General features: G+C 40.8%; 1 protein-coding gene across 16 annotated transcripts in view; it reads right to left on the bottom strand.

Annotated features, from left to right (window-relative positions):
• Nucleotides 1–20766, bottom strand: part of CELF4 (CUGBP Elav-like family member 4) — a 1553364-nt gene that overhangs the window by 165580 nt on the left and 1367018 nt on the right. For 10 of the 16 annotated variants that reach the window (XM_075327636.1, XM_075327668.1, XM_075327591.1 and 7 more), the window contains one exon: nt 292–357. In XM_075327636.1, coding sequence (XP_075183751.1) covers nt 292–357 — 66 coding nt within the window. The remainder of the gene's footprint in view (nt 1–291; nt 358–20766) is intronic. The other 6 variants (XM_075327600.1, XM_075327630.1, XM_075327701.1 and 3 more) reach the window with 1 other exon arrangement.

The raw sequence follows: 20766 nt of genomic DNA, 5'->3' as shown, positions 1-20766 counted from the left end.
TTTTAAAGTGGAGGAAAACCAGAATTTTGAAAAATGTCATCTATATATCTAAGAAAAAAAAAACAACAAACAAAACCAAAACAAAACCCAAAGCAGTATTAATCAAAGTGCTACTCTGGATCCATACAAAGAGGTGTCCAAAAATATTCAGATAGCATAATTGAGGTCTGCCTTAAGGAACCCATGATATACTATATGGCACCATATATACATTCATATATCAACATGAATCATATGAATACATGCGCAGCTGAATATAAGGATTTATTAGGAGAAAGTGTTAATACTAACGACCTGCGTACTGCTGCACTCCTGCATAGGCTTGCTGCAATGGATCGGCCGCAGTGGGGCTCTGTGCTGTAAAACCAAAGAGAAAAACAAGAATTAGTGATCAGCCCTGAGACACTGTGACCGTACATACAAGATTGGATGCGGCACATTCATTTCAGATCCTTCACTTACACATCGAATATTACATAGGACGGTGTGGAAGAGCCATTCGCTATATTGGGAGGGACTATACTCTTTACTTTATGTCACATATACTACAAAGTGAAACTAAGAACAAAAATTTTTCGGAGGCAACATGAGAAAAAAAAGTAAGAAATGGTATTAACTTCTGCAATGTAAGGCGGTGTTGTACGGCTGCCGCTAAGTATCATCAATCTAAGTAAGCGGAAATGTGCTGGGTATATTAAGAGGATAAACTACAACATAACGCATGGCTTTGTGTCCACCCAACACCTCGTGTACAAGTTATGCACCATTGTGTGCGTCCTTGGGTCTAGACCAATATTTTAACATATTTGGCATCCAATGGAGCACGCCATGATTGTTTTTAGTTATATCCAAGAAAATACTCCTTGACTTTTTTTTTGGATCATTCTACAGATGGCTGCTCACTTACTACTTAGCCTCCCGCAGACATATGGGGAGTGAGACACCTAAATGACAACAATAACGTGAGTCAAGCTCCACCAGACCTTAGGATAGTAAAGCAGCACCAGAAGGTCTAGATGGAAGAGAAGCCAAGGAGAAATCCAATCTGGAGAAAATGGAAGACCAGGATATATAAACACATATATATCTATTTATATATATATATATATATATATATGTATATATATATATATATATATATATATTTATATATATCTATCTCTCTCTATATATATATATATATATATGTATATATATATACGGTATATATATCTATACATACATGTATATATATATATATATTTTTTTTTTTTTACATGACTGGATAGCCTGATATCATAGCAGTCCATATATAACTTGCAGTCATAGAGATCTTTTTAAAGAGGGTGTTACTATTAGCACTAGAGCAAATATTTAAATGAATAGTATAGAATTATTAAATTATTTTTACTTAAAGGGAAACGGTCAACATATTTGTATCTATGGAAGCAGTGGTATGACTGGATAGTCGCTTATCCCCCAATAAAAATAATACCTTTTTTGTAGAAATCCGATGTGCCAATCATGAGAAATCTAGTGTAGAAACTATATGCAAATCAGACTGGAAGTGCACTAGGGGTGTGTCCTTGTACTTGGTCTGCTCCTTTTAGGTGCATGGACACGCCCTCCAGCCTGATTTGCATATGGCTTCTACTCTAGATATTTCATGACTGGCACATCCGATCTCTGTGAAAAAGGTGTCATTTTTATATGGAGATAAACACCTATACAGCCATAATACTATTTCCATGTACAACAGGCTCCCTTTAATTTATACTGGTCACTGCACATGGGTGGTATTTACTTGGGATTTTGTGGCGCTGAGTAATATATCATTTTTGAAATTTCTGATGGCAGATGTGTACACAATTGTTATTTAACAAACTTTGTGGAGGTGCTGATAATTAGAGACAGTATGATTTGGTTATTAGTAGAGTTGAGTGGACTGGGAATAATCCGGATCCGCCGGATCCGCGGCGGGTTGATAAAAAAGTCCGAATCCGATCCGGAATCCGGCACCGTATATGTCAATGGGGAGTGGAATCTGGGACGAGAGAGAGCGAGAGAGCGAGAGAACGAGAGAGCGCAAGAGAGCGAGAGAGCGAGAGAGCGAGAGAGAGAGAGAGAGAAAAAAAACGGATCCGGATCGTGCACCCGGAATCCCACATCCGGGTCGGACTCGGATCTGCCGCTCAAACCGTGCTGATCCGGATTTTGCCGATCCGGGTCCGCTCAACACTAGTTATTAGTATGTATAATACCCGATATAAGGGGAGTGCCAACAGTAGGTATCTACTGGGTATCACTCAACCCTGGCGGGCATGGTATACCCAGCACTGTTCCGCTCACTTTAAGAAAGTTTTTTTTATGATGGCTGCCAATTAAAAACTCTAGACTAGTAATTTAGGAATGCCCAAATCCAAGTATATCTTACCCATGTATACCCTTCACTGCCACAATCGGCATTCTACGGTGTATCTCGCCATATCTGAATTAGGTGGGCTATACATATGGGCATATTCTCTCATTCCCAGAGATATATATATATATATATATACACACAGCTTCAAACACGAAATTATCAAACAACACGGCTTACTAAACACCACCATAGACACTGCAAAGCACTAATACACAAAATAAGAGATAGGACAGAATCTATTACAAATTTAGGAGCCAAGCAGACACTTTTGGAAGCCAATGGAAGGAGATTATCCACAATGATCTATAAATGAGATCCTAAAGAAGGAAGAAAAAAAAAAAAGACGGGGATTTTAGGTCGAAACCAGGGACTTTTCAACAAGGTATGGACTATATACCTCTTTAAAAAAAAAATCAAGTTTGTTGTTAGTTCCACTTTAAATCATCCAAAATATAATTGACATAATGAGGTTATGGCTTATCGGGGTCATTGGGGTTTCACATTATCTCCGTCGTAATATGCCGAGGTCTGAAGGCAGACGTATTCCAAATAGACCAGAAAGGCACATAATTGGGGGGAGGTAATAAGAGGGGCGAAGACATTTGTGACATATTGACAACATTCTTCATAAAGGAGCTGATTCCATTAAATGCCCTTGAAAATGGAGCTGATTTAATCACCAGAGCGGGTGTAATAACAAATAAACGCTTATCTCTGAAGTGATGTATGGAAAAAGAGAAACATAATATCTATATATAGATCCAAATATTATGCATCCTGCCTGTAATGATGAACATATGTCAAATCAGAGAAAAACTTATTGGATCATTGGTTACAGATGTCATCTGCTCGGAGAGGAGGAGAAACATTATCCAACATGAAGTAACTAGATAAATGATATCGTGGAGAAATGATGGCTTCTGCAGAGCTCTGCTACACGCTGCCGATAAGCAGAAAAGGGAGACAGCAGATGGAAATATGGGAAATTTCCAATCAAATGCCCTTTAAAGAGGATAAGCCACATGCCATAAATATGTATTTCTTTTAAATGCCGCTGTTCTCCTGAATCCGGAGAAGTTTTTCTTTTGTTTCTGCTCCTCTCCATTCCACTTTTTCCCTTATATGTAACTCTACTCTTGTTAGCCAAATAGGCGTGGTCATTAACTCCCTCTGTGGGCGTTGTCTTGAGGACCTCACCCGTTTGCTAACAATTTGTATACAGGGAAGATGGGGCTGTATCTCAGGATTGGAGAGGAGAAGGAAAAAAGGGAAACATCGCCGGATTCAGGAGAACGGCGGCATTTATACAAGGCAAAATAAAACATAAATATGGCAAAAATAAGGCTTTCCTTAAAGGGGGAATTTGAGAAGAAATAGGGTGGGGGGAACTTGTCCTGGGACCACTGGTGATTGCAAAATGTTTTTAAGGGTTGCTGTTGAAAGAATCTAGAATATTACATTGAGCCCATTAAAATCAACAGGTTATTGTACTGGGTCCTCTGGAGAAAAGTTCTGCTCATATCTATGTCCTGCCACTTTAGAAATTCTGTATATATATATATATATACAGTTAGGTCCAGAAATCTTTGGACAGTGACACAATTTTCGCGAGTTGGGCTCTGCATGCCACCACATTGGATTTGAAAAGAAACCTCTACAACAGAATTCAAGTGCAGATTGTAACGTTTAATTTGAAGGTTTGAACAAAAATATCTGATAGAAATTGTAGGAATTGTACACATTTCTTTACACTCCACATTTTAGGAGGTCAAAAGTAATTGGACAAATAAACCAAACCCAAACAAAATATTTTATTTTCAATATTTTGTTGCGAATCCTTTGGAGGCAATCACTGCCCTAAGTCTGGAACCCATGGACATCACCAAACGCTGGGTTTCCTCCTTCTTAATGCTTTGCCAGGCCTTTACAGCCGCAGCCTTCAGGTCTTGCTTGTTTGTGGGTCATTCCGTCTTAAGTCTGGATTTGAGCAAGTGAAATGCATGCTCAATTGGGTTAAGATCTGGTGATTGACTAGGCCATTGCAGAATGTTCCACTTTTTTGCACTCATGAACTCCTGGGTAGCTTTGGCTGTATGCTTGGGGTCATTGTCCATCTGTACTATGAAGCGCCGTCCGATCAACTTTGCGGCATTTGGCTGAATCTGGGCTGAAAGTATATCCCGGTACACTTCAGAATTCATCCGGCTACTCTTGTCTGCTGTTATGTCATCAATAAACACAAGTGACCCAGTGCCATTGAAAGCCATGCATGCCCATGCCATCACGTTGCCTCCACCATGTTTTACAGAGGATGTGGTGTGCCTTGGATCATGTGCCGTTCCCTTTCTTCTCCAAACTTTTTTCTTCCCATCATTCTGGTACAGGTTGATCTTTGTCTCATCTGTCCATAGAATACTTTTCCAGAACTGAGCTGGCTTCATGAGGTGTTTTTCAGCAAATTTAACTCTGGCCTGTCTATTTTTGGAATTGATGAATGGTTTGCATCTAGATGTGAACCCTTTGTATTTACTTTCATGGAGTCTTCTCTTTACTGTTGACTTAGAGACAGATACACCTACTTCACTGAGAGTGTTCTGGACTTCAGTTGATGTTGTGAACGGGTTCTTCTTCACCAAAGAAAGTATGCGGCGATCATCCACCACTGTTGTCATCCGTGGACGCCCAGGCCTTTTTGAGTTCCCAAGCTCACCAGTCAATTCCTTTTTTCTCAGAATGTACCCGACTGTTGATTTTGCTACTCCAAGCATGTCTGCTATCTCTCTGATGGATTTTTTTCTTTTTTTTCAGCCTCAGGATGTTCTGCTTCACCTCAATTGAGAGTTCCTTAGACCGCATGTTGTCTGGTCACAGCAACAACTTCCAAATGCAAAACCACACACCTGTAATCAACCCCAGACCCTTTAACTACTTCATTGATTACAGGTTAACGAGGGAGACGCCTTCAGAGTTAATTGCAGCCCTTAGAGTCCCTTGTCCAATTACTTTTGGTCCCTTGAAAAAGAGGAGGCTATGCATTACAGAGCTATGATTCCTAAACCCTTTCTCCGATTTGGATGTGAAAACTCTCATATTGCAGCTGGGAGTGTGCACTTTCAGCCCATATTATATATATAATTGTATTTCTGAACATGTTTTTGTAAACAGCTAAAATAACAAAACATGTGTCACTGTCCAAATATTTCTGGACCTAACTGTATATATATATATATATATATATATATATATATATATATATTACTTTATTTATATATATTCATATGTACTTTATGTATATACAGTACAGACCAGAACTTTGGACACACCCTCTCATCTCTAGAACAACTATTAAGAGGAGACTTTGTGCAGCAGCCTTCATGGTAAAATAGCTGCTAGGAAACCACAGCTAAGGACAGGCAACAAGCAGAAGAGACTTGTTTGGGCTAAAGAACACAAGGAATGGACATTAGACTAGTGGAAATCTTTGGTCTGATGAGTCCAAATTTGAGATCTTTGGATCCAACCACCGTGTCTTTGTAGAAAAAGTGAACGGATGGACTCTACATGGCTGGTTCCCACCGTGAAGCATGGAGGAGGAGGTGTGATGGTGTTGGGGTGCTTTGCTGGTGACACTGTTGGGGATTTATTAAAAATTGAAGGCATACAGAACCAGCATGGCTACTACAGCATCTTGCAGCGGCGTGCTATTCCATCCGGTTTGCGTTTAGTTGGACCATCATTTATTTTTCAACAGGACAATGACATCAAACACACCTCCAGGCTGTGTAAGGGCTATTTTACTAAGAAGGAGAGTGATGGGGTGCTACGCCAGATGACCTGGCCTCCACAGTCACCAGACCTGAACCCAATCGAGATGGTTTGGGGTGAGCTGGATTGCACAGTGAAGGCAAAAGGGCCAACAAGTGCTAAGCATCTCTGGGAACTCCTTCAAGACTGTTGGTAAACCATTTCCGGTGACTACCTCTTGAAGCTCATCAAGAGAATTCCCTTCAAAGGGAATCTACAATTTTTAGAGTCATTAAAATAAAGAAAACTCTTTGAACGAGGAGGTGTGTCCAAACTTTTGGTCTGTACTGTATGTATATATATGTATATATACATTTTTTTAATATATATACATATATATATATATATATATATATATATATATATAGGTATATATATATATATATATATATATATATATATATATATATATATATATATATATATATATATATATATATATATATATATATTTGAAGGAAAAAAAACAATAAAGTTCTGTATTCCCCATAAAAATCATGGGCCTGGCAGATTCCTTTTATAATAAGTCAATGGGAGGAGGTGTTTCTGTGTCTGGAGAGCCGCAATATTATTGTGAACAGAGGCTAAGTGCTGGCTGCTTTAGAGGTCTCTCTTCATTTGACCCAAGAATGGGTGAATTATCTTTAATCAATATTGCTATACCCCAATAGGACATGTGGAACAAGGCTGTCAGTACACAAATCTTCTTTCTATATATGTCTTTAACTGAGTATTTCTGTGTAAGTTAGGCAAATTTCTAATATACTTTGTATTTTAATTCTTTACTATTTCAATAATCCGCTTGTTGTCAGTGAATAGGAGCATTACTATTTACATCTAAGAGCTGAAAGCAAGAATGGACCTTAATACTATTGTATCAAAATTTCGACAATCTCCTGTTCTGATAGTTTGTTACAATGTATCAGTGCTGGTAAAATGTATCAGTCTGGCGGCCAAAGGCCTCCAATCTTTTGGCCGACAACTGACACTCCTGACTCCTCCTTGCAAGCATTGTATGGCTCATATGAGAGACCCGCTGCCAACGCAATGTGTACCGAAGAGGAAAAGGATCAGAAGTTGGAGTTGCACAATGGTCACATACGTCCATCCCGTGACTTCATCTGTTCGGACAGTTGAGGCCACCAAACACATTGCACTGTCCTCCGAATATTGTCAAATTCGGATGACTTTAGTCAAATGTCAACGAGGGGCTCAAGTCCTCATAGAGGATTGTAGGAACAGGCTGTCACTGCATCACACGCTCAACATTAAGGGGTATTTCACACACAGCGAGATCGCTACTGAGATCGCTGCTGAGTCACATTTTTTGTGACCTCATTAGCGATCTCGCTGTGTGTGACACTGAGCGGTGATCTGGCCCCTGCTGTGAGATCGCTGCTCGTTACACACAGCCCTGGTTCGTTTTTTTATTGTTGCTCTCCCACTGATAAGCACACATCGCTGTGTGTGACCGCGAGAGAGCAACAATCCTGAATGTGAAGGGAGCAGGAGCCGGCGTCTGACAGCATGCAGTAAGCTGTAACTAAGGTAAACATCGGGTAACCAAGGTGGTTACCCGATATTTACCTTCGTTACCAGCCTCCGCAGCTCTCACGCTGCCTGTGCTGCCGGCTCCTGCTCTCTGCACACGCTAAGCTAAGCGGTGTGAGCTGGTAACTAAGGTAAACATCGGGTAACCATACCCGATGTTTACCTTAGTTACCAGTGTCCGCAGCTTCCAGACGCCGACTCCGTGCAAGCGACTCTGCTGGCTGGGGGCTGGTCACTGGTCGCTGGTGAGATCTGCCTGTTTGACAGCTCACCAGCAACCATGTAGCGACGCAGCAGCGATCCTGACCAGGTCAGATCGCTGGTGGGATCGCTGCTGCGTCGCTAAAGTGTGACGGTACCCTAACGGTTTCCAATCTGTGCAGAATCTTTGAGAGTAAATAAGATTGTTTTGGTTTTATGAGGAGACAAGGAGAGATTAAAAGGGTGCTACACTTGTGACAATGTCTACTGTATATACAGCCAGCAGCCTCTATAATATACATATATACAGCCAGCAGCATCTCTCTATATACACACACACACATTATATATATACGGTATATATATGTATATATATATATATATATGTATATATATATATTCAGTAGCCTCTATATTATACATATATACAACCAGCAGCCTCTATATTATATATATTTATGCCGCCAGCAGCCTTTCTCTCTATACACACACACACACACATATATATATATATATATATATATATAGCCAGTGACCCCTATATTATACATATATACAGCCAGCAGCATCTCTCAATATACACACACACATTGAATATATATATATATATATATATATATATATATATATATATATTCAGTAGCCTTTATATTATACATATATACAACCAGCGGCCTCTATATTATATATTTATGCAGCCAGCAGCCTTTCTCTCTACATACACGCACACATATATATATATATATATATATATATATAGAGCCAGTGACCTCTATATTCTACATATATACAGTCTCTCTCTCTGTATATATATATATATATATATATATATATATATATATACATATATGTATATATATATGTATGTATATATATATATATATAAAAATATATATAGCGCCTGTAACTTCTCTATTTTAATAATGAATCATGGTATGTGTTAAAGGGGCCCACTGAGACTCTATCAATCAGGGCCTATGAAAACCTGGACCCCTTGGTGGTCCAAGCTGTGTGGCTCTGCAACTGATCCCTTGTGGCCACCACCATCACTGGGATGTTCTGACCCCTGACACCCCCACCAATCTGATATTGATGACCTATCATAGGGATCGGCAAAAAAATATAAAAGTTCTGGACAACCGTTTTAATAAGGTATATGTAAATGGATTTTCTTAATCCTGCTTGTCTATTGTGCTTAAAACCAAATCTGTCTAGTTGTGTAAATCCACCTCATCCATTGTAAAACTTCTAGATACTCAGACAGGTTTGCCTTTCAGGAGTTTGGGAAAGCTGGGTGATTTTCCCCTTCTGTAACTTTTGTTTTTTTTGTAGACACAATTCCGTCAATAAGAAACATATACATAAAGTTTGCAACTCATGGATTGACTATATTGTCCCTCAAGCCTAAAACCAAAAGCGGGTAACATTGTCTTAGTAGTTCTTGAGTAGCAGGTCTTCATTTGCATAGCCTGAAAAATACACATTTCCTTAATTTCTCCAAGGAGCGCACAGAGAGCATTGAACAAGCAAGAGGCACATCAAAAAAATCAAAGACAAGTCCCTGACCAACTCCGCCGTCTTCAAGGACGTGATGTAGGTCAAGCGAGCCCCCATTTCTGCTCGGAGTAATATATTCCTATGTGACATTCACTTTAACAAGCTATATATTTTAACCTGAATGAGAAATGTGCCTCAAAACGCGTGGGTACGGACGATTTTACGCAGAATTTTTATGCAATGCTTCTGTTTATAGGTCAAATAAATGAGCGCATGGACAAGACACATCTGCATTGTTAGATGCGACCTTCAAGAGCGTCTCAGCCTTCTTCAAGGTCACCGCTCCGGCAATAAAGTGCCGACCGGCTGAGACGCAGTTTACCTTCTTCAATCCAATTTAGGTTTTTTTCTTTTTTTTTTTTTGGTCCACGCTTTAGTCAATCTAACTCCGCAATCGCATCACTTCATGCAACAAGCTTCCAAAATTTATGTAGATTAAAATTCATGGGCGCCATAGTGCGCAGTCCGTATTATTAAGATTGATTAGGACGGCCGATGGCGTGATTAAAGAATTCGCCGTTTACTGTTGTAATTAATTAGGCATTCACACACAACAATAACCAAAAGAAAGTGCTGATCAGGGTGGAAACGGTGAGAGGTCCCAGATTTAATGCTCGCATTTAACTGCGGACGAGGCCTCCAGAGCTGCGCTCCGCTCATTACTCCGTCAGCCGGAGACTCCATCCATACACCTGTCCTTGGCCGGGTCACCTTCACATCTAATGACCGTTTAGTGGGTCAGGATAATTACCCAGCCCACGTTTTTTGCTTTCATTGCCCAGTTTTGCTCTTTATCACATTAATGTAGATCTTCACAGTCTCCGCTTATTTGCCTTTCGGATATAATCAAATTATTCTCACCATTTCTTATAATTTTCTAGTTTTCCTATCATTTCATAATCACTCTTGTCTTGGCTGTAATGAAAATCTTGTGATATTATATATAACAGCCCGTCTGAGTAAGCAGTGCTGCAGTGTAAAGCATGATGGAGATTGCAGTGTAGAGAGTGATATTTAGTGAAAAATTAATCTTTAAGAAAAAGACTGATGGTACTTCCTGACTTTCTTAGTAAAAAATAAAACCCATCTGAATAAGCAGTGCTGCAGTGTAAAGCACGATAGAGGCAGTGTTGAGATAGAAAAAGCACATTTTTTTTCAATGAAGCTAACATTAAATTAAACAGAAATCCCCTCTATACATTGTGTATGTGGTAAATGACTATTCCAGCTTCAAACATCTGGTTTTGAATGCAATATCTACATAGGTGTATAAAGGCCCATTTCCAACAACCACCACTCTGGTGCTCTAATAGTATATTGTGTTTGCTAACTGTGTTAGAAGGCTAATGGATGTTTAGAAATCCCTTTAAAACTCTTGTGAAAGTATGCTAGCACAGCTGAAAACAGTTTTGCTGATTAGAGAAGCTATAAAACTGACCTTCCTTTCAGCTAGTTGAGAATCTGGAGCATTACATTTGTTGGTTCCATTAAACTCTCAAAATGGCCAGAAAAAGAGACCTTTCATGTGAAACTCGACAGTCTATTCTTGTTCTTAGAAATAAAGGATATTCCATGCAAGAGATTGCCAAGAAACTGAAGATTTCCTACAACGTTGTGTACTACTCCCTTCAGAGGAGAGCACAAACAGGCTCTAACCAGAGTAGAAAGAGAAGTGGGAGGCCGCGCTGCACAACCGAGCAACAAGACAAGTGCATTAGACTCTCTAGTGTGAGAAATCTATGCCTCACAGGTCCTCAACTGGCAGCTTCATTAAATAGTACCCACAAAATGCCAGTGTCAACGTCTACAGTGAAGAGGCGACTCCGGGATGCTGGCCTTCAGGGCAGAGTGGCAAAGAAAAAGCCATAACTGAGACTGGCTAATAAAAGGAAAAGATTAATATGGGCAAAAGAACACAGACATTGAACAGAGGAAGATTGGAAAAAGTGTTATGGACAGACGAATCGAAGTTTGAGGTGTTTGGATCACACAGAAGAACATTTGTGAGACGCAGAACAACTGAAAAGATGCTGGAAGACTGCCTGACACCATCTGTCAAGCATGGTGGAGGTAATGTGATGTCTAGGGTTGCTTTGGTGCTGGTAAAGTGGGAGATTTGTACAAGGTAAAAGGGATTTTGAATAAGGAAGGCTATCACTTCATTTTGCAACGCCATGCCATACCCTGTGGACAGCGCTTGATTGGAGCCAATTTCATCCTACAACAGGGCAATGACCCAAAGCAAACCTCCAAATTATGCATGAACTATTTAGGGAAGAAGCAGGCAGCTGGTATTCTATCTGTAATGGAGTGGCCAGCCAGTCACCAGACCTCAACCCTATAGAGCTGTTGTGGGAGCAGCTTGACCGTATGGTGCGCAAAAAGTGCCCATCAAGATAATCCAACTTGTGGGAGGGGGGAAGCATGGGGTGAAATATCTACAGATTACCCCCGCAAATTAACAGCTAGAATGCCAAAGGTCTGCAAAGCTGGAATTGCAGCAAAGGAGCATTCTGTGCCGAAAGCAAAGTGTGAAGGAGAAAATTATTATTTCAAGTAAAAATCATTATTTCTAACCTCGTCTGCTCTTAAAGGAAAATTTCTTCATTTACAGATGTAAAAAATATCAATTTCTCATTTGGCAGAACTACACTGATATCACACTGCATATTCAGCTCTGCTACATCATAACAGCGCAACAGTGACACTGATTCTACAGCTCAATAAAGTCACTGGGTGTAATGGCGAGCTTTAGCCACTAGAGGCCGGCACACATTACAGAAGTCATTCATTACACTGGGCTCTAACGTTTATGGATTGTCAGCTCCTGGGCTGCGGGGGCTCCCCATCATGGGTCCAGAGAAGGTTCTCTGTGATAATAGTATCCGCTCTAGATAAAGATCAGCCAATCACATTAACCCCTATACCCCGGGCGATTTTCCTTTTTCATTTTCATTTGTTCCTCCCTTTCTTCCAAGAGCCATAACTTATTTATTTTTTCCATCAATATAGCCATATATAGATAGATTGTTTTTTGCAGGAGGAGTTGTACTTTTGAATGACACCAATTATTCTGCTCCATATTGCAATGGAAAACGGAAAAAAAAACTCCAGTTGCAGTGAAATTAGAAAAAAATGTGCAAATGCGCAATTGTTTTTTGTGTTTTTTATTCACCATGTTCACTATATGGTAAAACTGACCTACCATTATGATTACCCAGGTCGGTACAAGTTCGTTGATACCAAACATGTATAGTTTTACTTTTATCTAAGTGGTGAAAAAAAAATCAGAAATTTGTCCCCCCCCCCCCCCAAAAAAAAAATTGCGCTTTTGTCGCCATTGTTCGAGACGGTAGTGTTCTCATTTTTCAGGATCTTGGGCTCAGTGACGGCTTATTTTTTTTGTGTCTTGAGCTGGCATTTTTAGTTATACCACTTTGGGTAGATGTGATGTTTTCATCACCTGTTATTACATCTTAATGCAATGTTGTAGCAACCAAAAACGTAATTTTGGCCTTCAAATTTTTTTTCTTGCTACACCGTGTATTGATCAGATTAATTGACTTTATATTTTGATATATCGGGCATTTCTGAACTGGAAGTACCAAATAGTATCATAGTTTTTAAGGTTGAAGGGAGACTCTAAAGCCTGCTTTACACGGTACGACCGATTGTGCGATTTCACAATCGATCGTACCCGCCCCCGTCCTTTTTGCGTCACGGGCAAATCGCTGCCCGTGTCGCACAAAGTTAGTAACCCCCGTCACACATACTTACCTCTCGTGCGACCTCGCTGTGGGCGGCGAACGTCCACTTCCTGGAGTGGGAGGGACGTTCGGCGTCACAGCGACGTCACACGGCCGCCGGCCAATAGAAGCGGAGGGGCGGAGATGAGCGGGACGTAAACATCCTGCCCACCTCCTTCCTTCCACATAGAGCCGGCGGCGGCCGCGGGAGGCAGGTGAGCTGCTCATCGTTCCCGTGGTGTCACACGGAGCGGCGTGTGCTACCACGGAAACGATGGTCAACTAAATTAAACGATATTATGGAACCTAGCGAGCAGTACCCGACTCACGATTTGTGAGCGATACTGCGTCGCTAGGAGGTGTCACACAGGCCGGCATCGCCAGCGATGCCGGATGTGCGTCACAAAAACCGTGACCTTAAGTCCATCTAGTTCAACCCGTAGCCTAACATGTTGATCCAGAGGAAGGCAAAAAAAACCCAATGTGGCAAACAAGTTCCAATGGGGAAAACATTTCCTTCCTGACTCCACATCCGGCAATCAGACTAGTTCCCTGGATCAACACCCTGTCATAAAATCTGATATACATAACTGGTAATATTACATTTTTCAAGAAAGGCATCCAGGCTCTGCTTAAATGTTAGTAGTGAATCACTCATTACAACATCATGCGGCAGAGAGTTCCATAGTCTCACTGCTCGTACAGTAAAGAATCCTCGTCTGTGATTATGATTAAACCTTCTTTCCTCAAGACGTAGCGGATGCCCCCGTGTTCCAGTCACAGGCCTAGGTGTAAAAAGATCTTTGGAAAGGTCTCTGTACTGTCCCCTCATATATTTATACATTGTGATTAGATCCCCCCTAAGCCTTCGTTTTTCCAAACTAAATAACCCCAAGTTTAATAACCTGTCTTGGTATTGCAGCCCACCCATTCCTCTAATAATCTTGGTGGCTCTTCTCTGCACCCTCTCCAGTTCAGCTATGTCCTTCTTATATATCGGTGACCAGAATTGTACACAGTATTCTAAGTGCGGTCGCACTAGTGACTTGTACAGAGGTAGAAGTATATTTTTTTCATGAACACTTATACCTCTTTTAATACATCCCATTATTTTATTAGCCCTGGCAGCAGCTGCCTGACACTGTCCACTAAAGTGAAGTTTACCATCCACCCATACACCCAAGTCTTTTTCTGTGTCTGTTTTACCCAGTGTTCTACAATTAAGTACATAATCATAAATGTTATTTCCTCTACCCAAGTGCATGACTTTACATTTATCTACATTAAACGTCAATTGCCACTTCTCAGCCCAATCCTCCAATTTACATAAATCTCCCTGTAATATAAAATTATCCTTCTCTGTATTGATTACCCTGCAGAGTTTAGTATCATCTGCAAATATTGAAATTCTACTCCGCATACCCCCAACAAGGTCATTTATAAATATGTTGAAAAGAAGCGGGCCCAATACTGACCCCTGTAGTACCCCACTATGAACTGAGACCCAGTCCGAGTACGTACCATTAATAACCACCCTTTGTTTCCTATCACTGAGCCAGTTTTTAACCTAGTTACACATATTTTCCCTTATCCCCATTATTCTCATTTTATGTACCAACCTTTTGTGTGGCACCGTATCAAAAGCTTTTGAAAAGTCCATATACACAACATCCACTGCATTTCCCTGGTCCAGACTTGAACTTACCTCTTCATAGAAGCTGATCAAATTAGTTTGACAGGATCGATCCCTCATAAACCCATGTTGATACTCTGTCATAAGGTTATTTTTCTTGAGATACTCCAGTATAGCATCTCTCAAGAAACCCTCAAGGATTTTACCAACCGTAGAGGTTAAACTTACCGGCCTATAATTTCCCGGCTCAGTTTTTGTCCCCTTTTTGAATATTGGCACCACATTTGCTATGCGCCAGTCCTGCGGTACCGACCCTGTTATTAAGGAATCTGAGAAGATTAAAAATAATGGTCTATCTATCACAGAACTCAATTCCTGTAGTACTCTGGGGTGTATGCCATCCGGGCCCGGAGATTTGTCAACCTTAGTGATTTCGAGGCGGCGGCGTACTTCCTGCTGGGTTAAGCAGGTAATATTCAAGGGTGAATTTATGGTATCACTGGTCATGTCATCTGCCATGGCATTTTCTTGTATAAAAACCGTAGAAAAAAAGTCATTCAGCAGGTTGGCTTTACCCTCATCCCCTTCCACCATTTCACCAAGACTATTTTTAAGGGGGCCAACACTATCGCTTTTCAGTTTTTTACTGTTTATGTAGTTAAAGAATATTTTAGGATTATTTTTACTTTCGCAATGAGTCTCTCTGTCTCAAACTTAGCTAACTTAATTTGCTTTTTACATATTTTATTTAATTTTCTATAATTATATAATGCCTCATCACTACCTACCCTCTTTAATTCTTTTAAGGCTTTCTGTTTTTCTTTTATTGCTTCCCTTACAGCTCTATTTAGCCATAGGGGTTTCCTCCTATTTCTAGCATGTTTGTTCCCATAGGGTATATTTTCTGCACAAGCCCTATTCAGGATGCTCATAAAAGTCTCCCATTTGCTTTGTGTACTTTTATTACTTAGTACATCATCCCAGTTTATTGCACTAAGATCATCTCTCAACCTTTTAAAATTTGCTTTCCTGAAGTTTAGTGTCCTTGTAGCCCCTCTACTAGACATTTTACTAAAGAATACATGAAAACTTATTATTTTGTGATCACTATTCCCCAAGTAACCCCCAACTTGTATATTTGATATGCGGTCTGGCCTATTGGTTAGTACAAGGTCTAGTAGTGCTCCCCCTCTTGTGGGGTCCTGTACCATTTGTGAAAGGTAATTATCTTTCATTGTTATCAAAAATCTATTTCCTTTGCTGGAACTGCAAGTTTCTGTTCCCCAATTTATATCAGGATAGTTAAAGTCCCCCATAATAATTACCTCTCCGAGACTCGCTGCTTTATCAATTTGCTTTATGAGGAGATTCTCTACCTCTTCCATAATATTCGGCGTCTTATAACACACCCCTATCAGTATTTTATTATTCATTCTCCCCCCCCTTATCTCCACCCATAGGGACTCTACATTCTCAGTACCCTCACATATGTTGTCACGCAGGATGGGTTTTAAGGATGATTTTACATATAGACACACACCTCCCCCTCGCTTATTTGTACGGTCATTCCTGAATAGGCTATAACCCTGTAAATTAACAGCCCAGTCATAGCTCTCATCCAGCCATGTCTCTGATATCCCCACTATATCATAATTTTCTTCCAACAATATTAATTCTAATTCCTCCACCTTATTTGTGAGGCTTCGGGCATTAGTGTACATGCACGTTACGTATGACTCTGTACCTGTATTCCTGCTTACTGTATTAACTGTCCTAACCCTTCCCCCCGTACCACCCCCAATTTCATTACTTGTGCCCTGGTCACTATCTGCACTACATTCCCCTTCTATAAAGTGAATACCCTCGCCCCCCATTCCTAGTTTAAACACTCCTCCAACCTTCTAGCCATTTTCTGCCCCAGCAGAGCTGCACCCTCCCCATTAAGATGCAGCCCATCCCTAGCATAGAATCTGTAGCCAACTGAAAAGTCAGCCCAATTCTCCAGGAACCCAAAACCCTCTTTCCTACACCAATTCCTGAGCCACCTGTTAACCTCCCTGATCTCTCTTTGCCTCTCTGGTGTGGCTCGTGGCACAGGTAGTATTTCCGAAAATACCACCTTTGAGGTCCATGCTTTAAGCTTACAACCTAATTCCCTGAAATCATCTTTAAGGACCTTCCACCTACCTCTAACTTTGTCATTTGTGCCAATGTGTACAATGACCGCTGGGTCCTCCCCAGCCCCTCCCAGTAATCTGTGAACCCGATCAGCGATGTGCCGAACTCGAGCGCCAGGAAGACAACACACTGTTCGGCGATCCCTGTCTTTGTGACAGATTGCCATATCTGTCCCCCTAATAATTGAGTCCCCCACTACCAGTACCTGTCTTGCCTGCCCTGCACTCCTATTCCCCCCCCTTACTGGAGCAGACACTCCTCTGGCGTTCAGAGGTCATGCCTTGCTGCAGCAATGCTACCCCTGTAATGACATCCCCCTCATCTGCCAAGTTTGCAAACCTATTGGGGTGTGTCAGTTCAGGACTAGCCTTCCTAGCACTTTTCCCTTTACCCCCCTTTCTAACTGTCACCCAGCTACCTACCTCACCGTCCTGCCGCTCCCTACTACGATCCTCCCCCACATCTGACCCAGCAAGCTGCTGATCAGTGAGCAGCACACTCCTTTACATATTGCTAATGCATCTCAGAGTTGCCAGCTGCTCATTTAGATCCAGTATCTGGGCTTCCAAATGTGCAACTTGCGCACATCTCGAACAACAGTATGGACCCTCGAACGGATTTTCAAGGACTGCATACATGAGACAAGATGTACACTGGATCGCATTAGCAATAGTGGAGCACATTTTCTAATGGGGATAGCACTAAACAAATGTTAAGTAATTAAACAACTAAATACAAACAATTCTACTCACACTTACTTTTGCTCACACTTTGCTCACTCACGCTCACAATGAAGAAGACAGGCTAAAATTTGCGCGCCGCTAGGCTTTCAGAAGTCTTCCTTCCGGCTGTAACGGCCAAAACCCGGTTCTCCTTGAGCTCGCGGTGACTCTTCACTTATCCCAGAAGGCACTGGGAATATGCAAATTATCCTCGCAAGACTCCTTCCCTGGCTTTATGTGTAATTATGTGTAAATATGTGTAATTATTTTTTTTTTTTTAAATTGCTTTATTTTCAGTGGAGCAAAGGGTGGATGATCATTTAGGTTTTTTTTCATATTTTTAAAAACTTTTTTTTACACTTTCTATTGTTTTACCAGTCCCATCAAGGGACTTGAAATCTGCACTGTTTGACTGCTTCTGCTGCTTAGCGGGGTGCTTCAGCAGAAATGCTGCTCTCCTGTGAGTGACGGAGCTCTGCGGGCAATCACAGGAACATCATCATGATAGCGACAGACAGGGGTCATCAGCTGCCCATCGAAACCAATTGGCGCCTCATAATTGCACCACAGGGTCATCAATGGCGGTGGGGAATGACGCGACCCCTGCCGGCGTCTGTTAGATCGTGCTGTCAGAGTTTGACAGAGCAATCCAACTAGTTAAAAGGCGTGGGTGGATCTCTGATCCACCCGGGCTTGTTAGCTGCACATGTTGGCTGATTAGATCAGGCGATATATATGAGGAATAATGCGGGCGCACCGCAACAGCCCACATTAAAGGGACATGGACTTATAGGTACAGACTTGGTCGTGAAGGGGTTAAATAATTAATTTGGATTTTATGGCGTGACATAAGTATTTGATGACCTATCAAGCAACCAGCAAAAATCCTGCCTCTCACAGACCTGTTATTTTTTTCTTTAAGAAGCTCCTACTCTGCACTCATTACCTGTATTAATTGCACTCGTTACCTGTATAAAAGACACCTGTCCACACACTCAATCAATCACACTCCAACCTCTCCACCATGACCAAGGCCAAAGAGCTGTCTAAGGACACTAGGGACAAAATTGTAGCCCTGCACAAGAATTGGATGGGCTACAGGACAATAGGCAAGCAGCTTGGTGAGAAGGCAACAACTGTGAGCGCAATTATTATACAATGGAAGAAACACAAGATGACTGTCAATCTTACTCATTCTGGGGCTGCATTCCTTGTAGGGTAAGGATGTTTCTGAGAATGGTCAGGAATTAGCTCAGAACCACACAGGAGAACCTGATCAACGACCTGAAGAGAGCTGGGACCACAATCTCAAAGATTACACTACACTGTCATGGATTAAAATCCTGCAGGGCACGTAAGATGCCACTGCTTACAACAGCACTTGTCCAGGCCCATTTGAAGTTCACTAATGTCCATCTGGATGATCAAGAGGAGGCATGGGAAAAGGTCATGTGGTCAGATGAGACAAAAATAGAACTTTTTGGCATTAACTACACTTGCCGTGTTTGGAGGAAGAAGAAGGATGAGTACAACCCCATGAACACTATCCTAACCATGAAGCATGGGGATGAAAACATCATATGTTGGGGGTACTTTATTTCGAAGGGGCAGGACAACTGCACCGTATTAAAGGGAGGATGGATGGGGTCATGTATGGCAAAGTTTTAGCCAGCAACTTCCTTGCCTGACTAAAAGCATTGAAGCTGGGTCGTGGCTGGGTCTTCCAGCATGACAATAACCTGAAATACACAACCAGGGCAACTATGGAGGGGGTTTGGAAGAAGCATTTCAAGTTCCTGGAGTGGCCTAGCCACTCTCCAGACCTGAACCCAATAGAAAATCTTTGGAGGGAGCTGAAACTCAATGTTTCCCAGTGGAAACCCTGAAACCTGAAAGATCTGGGGATCTGTATGAAGGAGTCACCAAAATCCCTGCTGCAGTGTGTGCAAACCTGGTCAAGAGCTACAGAAAACATCTGATCTCTGTAACTGCAAACAAAGGTTTCTACTAAATATTAAGTTCTGTTTTTCTGTTTTTCTATTGTATCAAATACCTATTTCATGCAAATTACTTTTTCAAAAATCATACAATGTGAATTTCTGGATTTTGGGGGTGAATTCTGTCTGTCACAGTTGAAGTTACCTACGATAGAAATTGCAGACCCCTTCATTCTTTGTAGGTAGAAAAATTTGTAAAATCAGCAGCGTATAAAATACTTATTTTCCCCACTGTAGAAGATAGATAGATGGATAAATAGATAGATAGAGGGATAGATAGATAGATAGAGGGATAGATAGATAGATAGATAGATAGATAGATAGATAGAGGGATAGATAGATAGATAGATAGATAGAGGGATAGATAGATAGATAGATAGATAGATAGATAGATAGATAGAGGGATAGAGGGATAGATAGAGGGATAGATAGATAGATAGATAGATAGATAGAGGGATAGATAGATAGATAGATAGATAGATAGATAGATAGATAGATAGAGGGATAGATAAGATAGATAGATAGAGGGATAGATAGAGAGAGAGAGATAGATAGATAGATAAAGGGATAGATAGAGGGATAGATAGATAGATAGAGGGATAGATAGATAGATAGATAGATAGATAGATAGATAGATAGAGGGATAGATAGAGGGATAGATAGATAGATAGATAGATAGATAGAGGGATAGATAGAGGGATAGATAGATAGATAGATAGATAGATAGATAGAGGGATAGATAGATAGATAGATAGATAGATAAATAGATATAAGGATAGATAGATAGATAGAGGGATAGAAGATAGATAGATAGAGGGATAGATAGATAAATAGATAGAAGGATATATAGATAGAGGGATAGATAGATAGATAGATAGATAGATAGAGGGATAGATAGAGGGATAGATAGATAGATAGATAGATAGAGGGATAGATAGAGGGATAGATAGATAGATAGATAGATAGATAGATAGAT

This window comes from Anomaloglossus baeobatrachus, chromosome 1, assembly GCF_048569485.1.
Source record: "Anomaloglossus baeobatrachus isolate aAnoBae1 chromosome 1, aAnoBae1.hap1, whole genome shotgun sequence".
In the NCBI taxonomy this organism is placed as follows: domain Eukaryota; kingdom Metazoa; phylum Chordata; class Amphibia; order Anura; family Aromobatidae; genus Anomaloglossus; species Anomaloglossus baeobatrachus.
The sequence above is the reverse complement of the archived record's forward strand: the minus strand, read 5'-3'. Positions and strand labels throughout refer to the sequence as shown.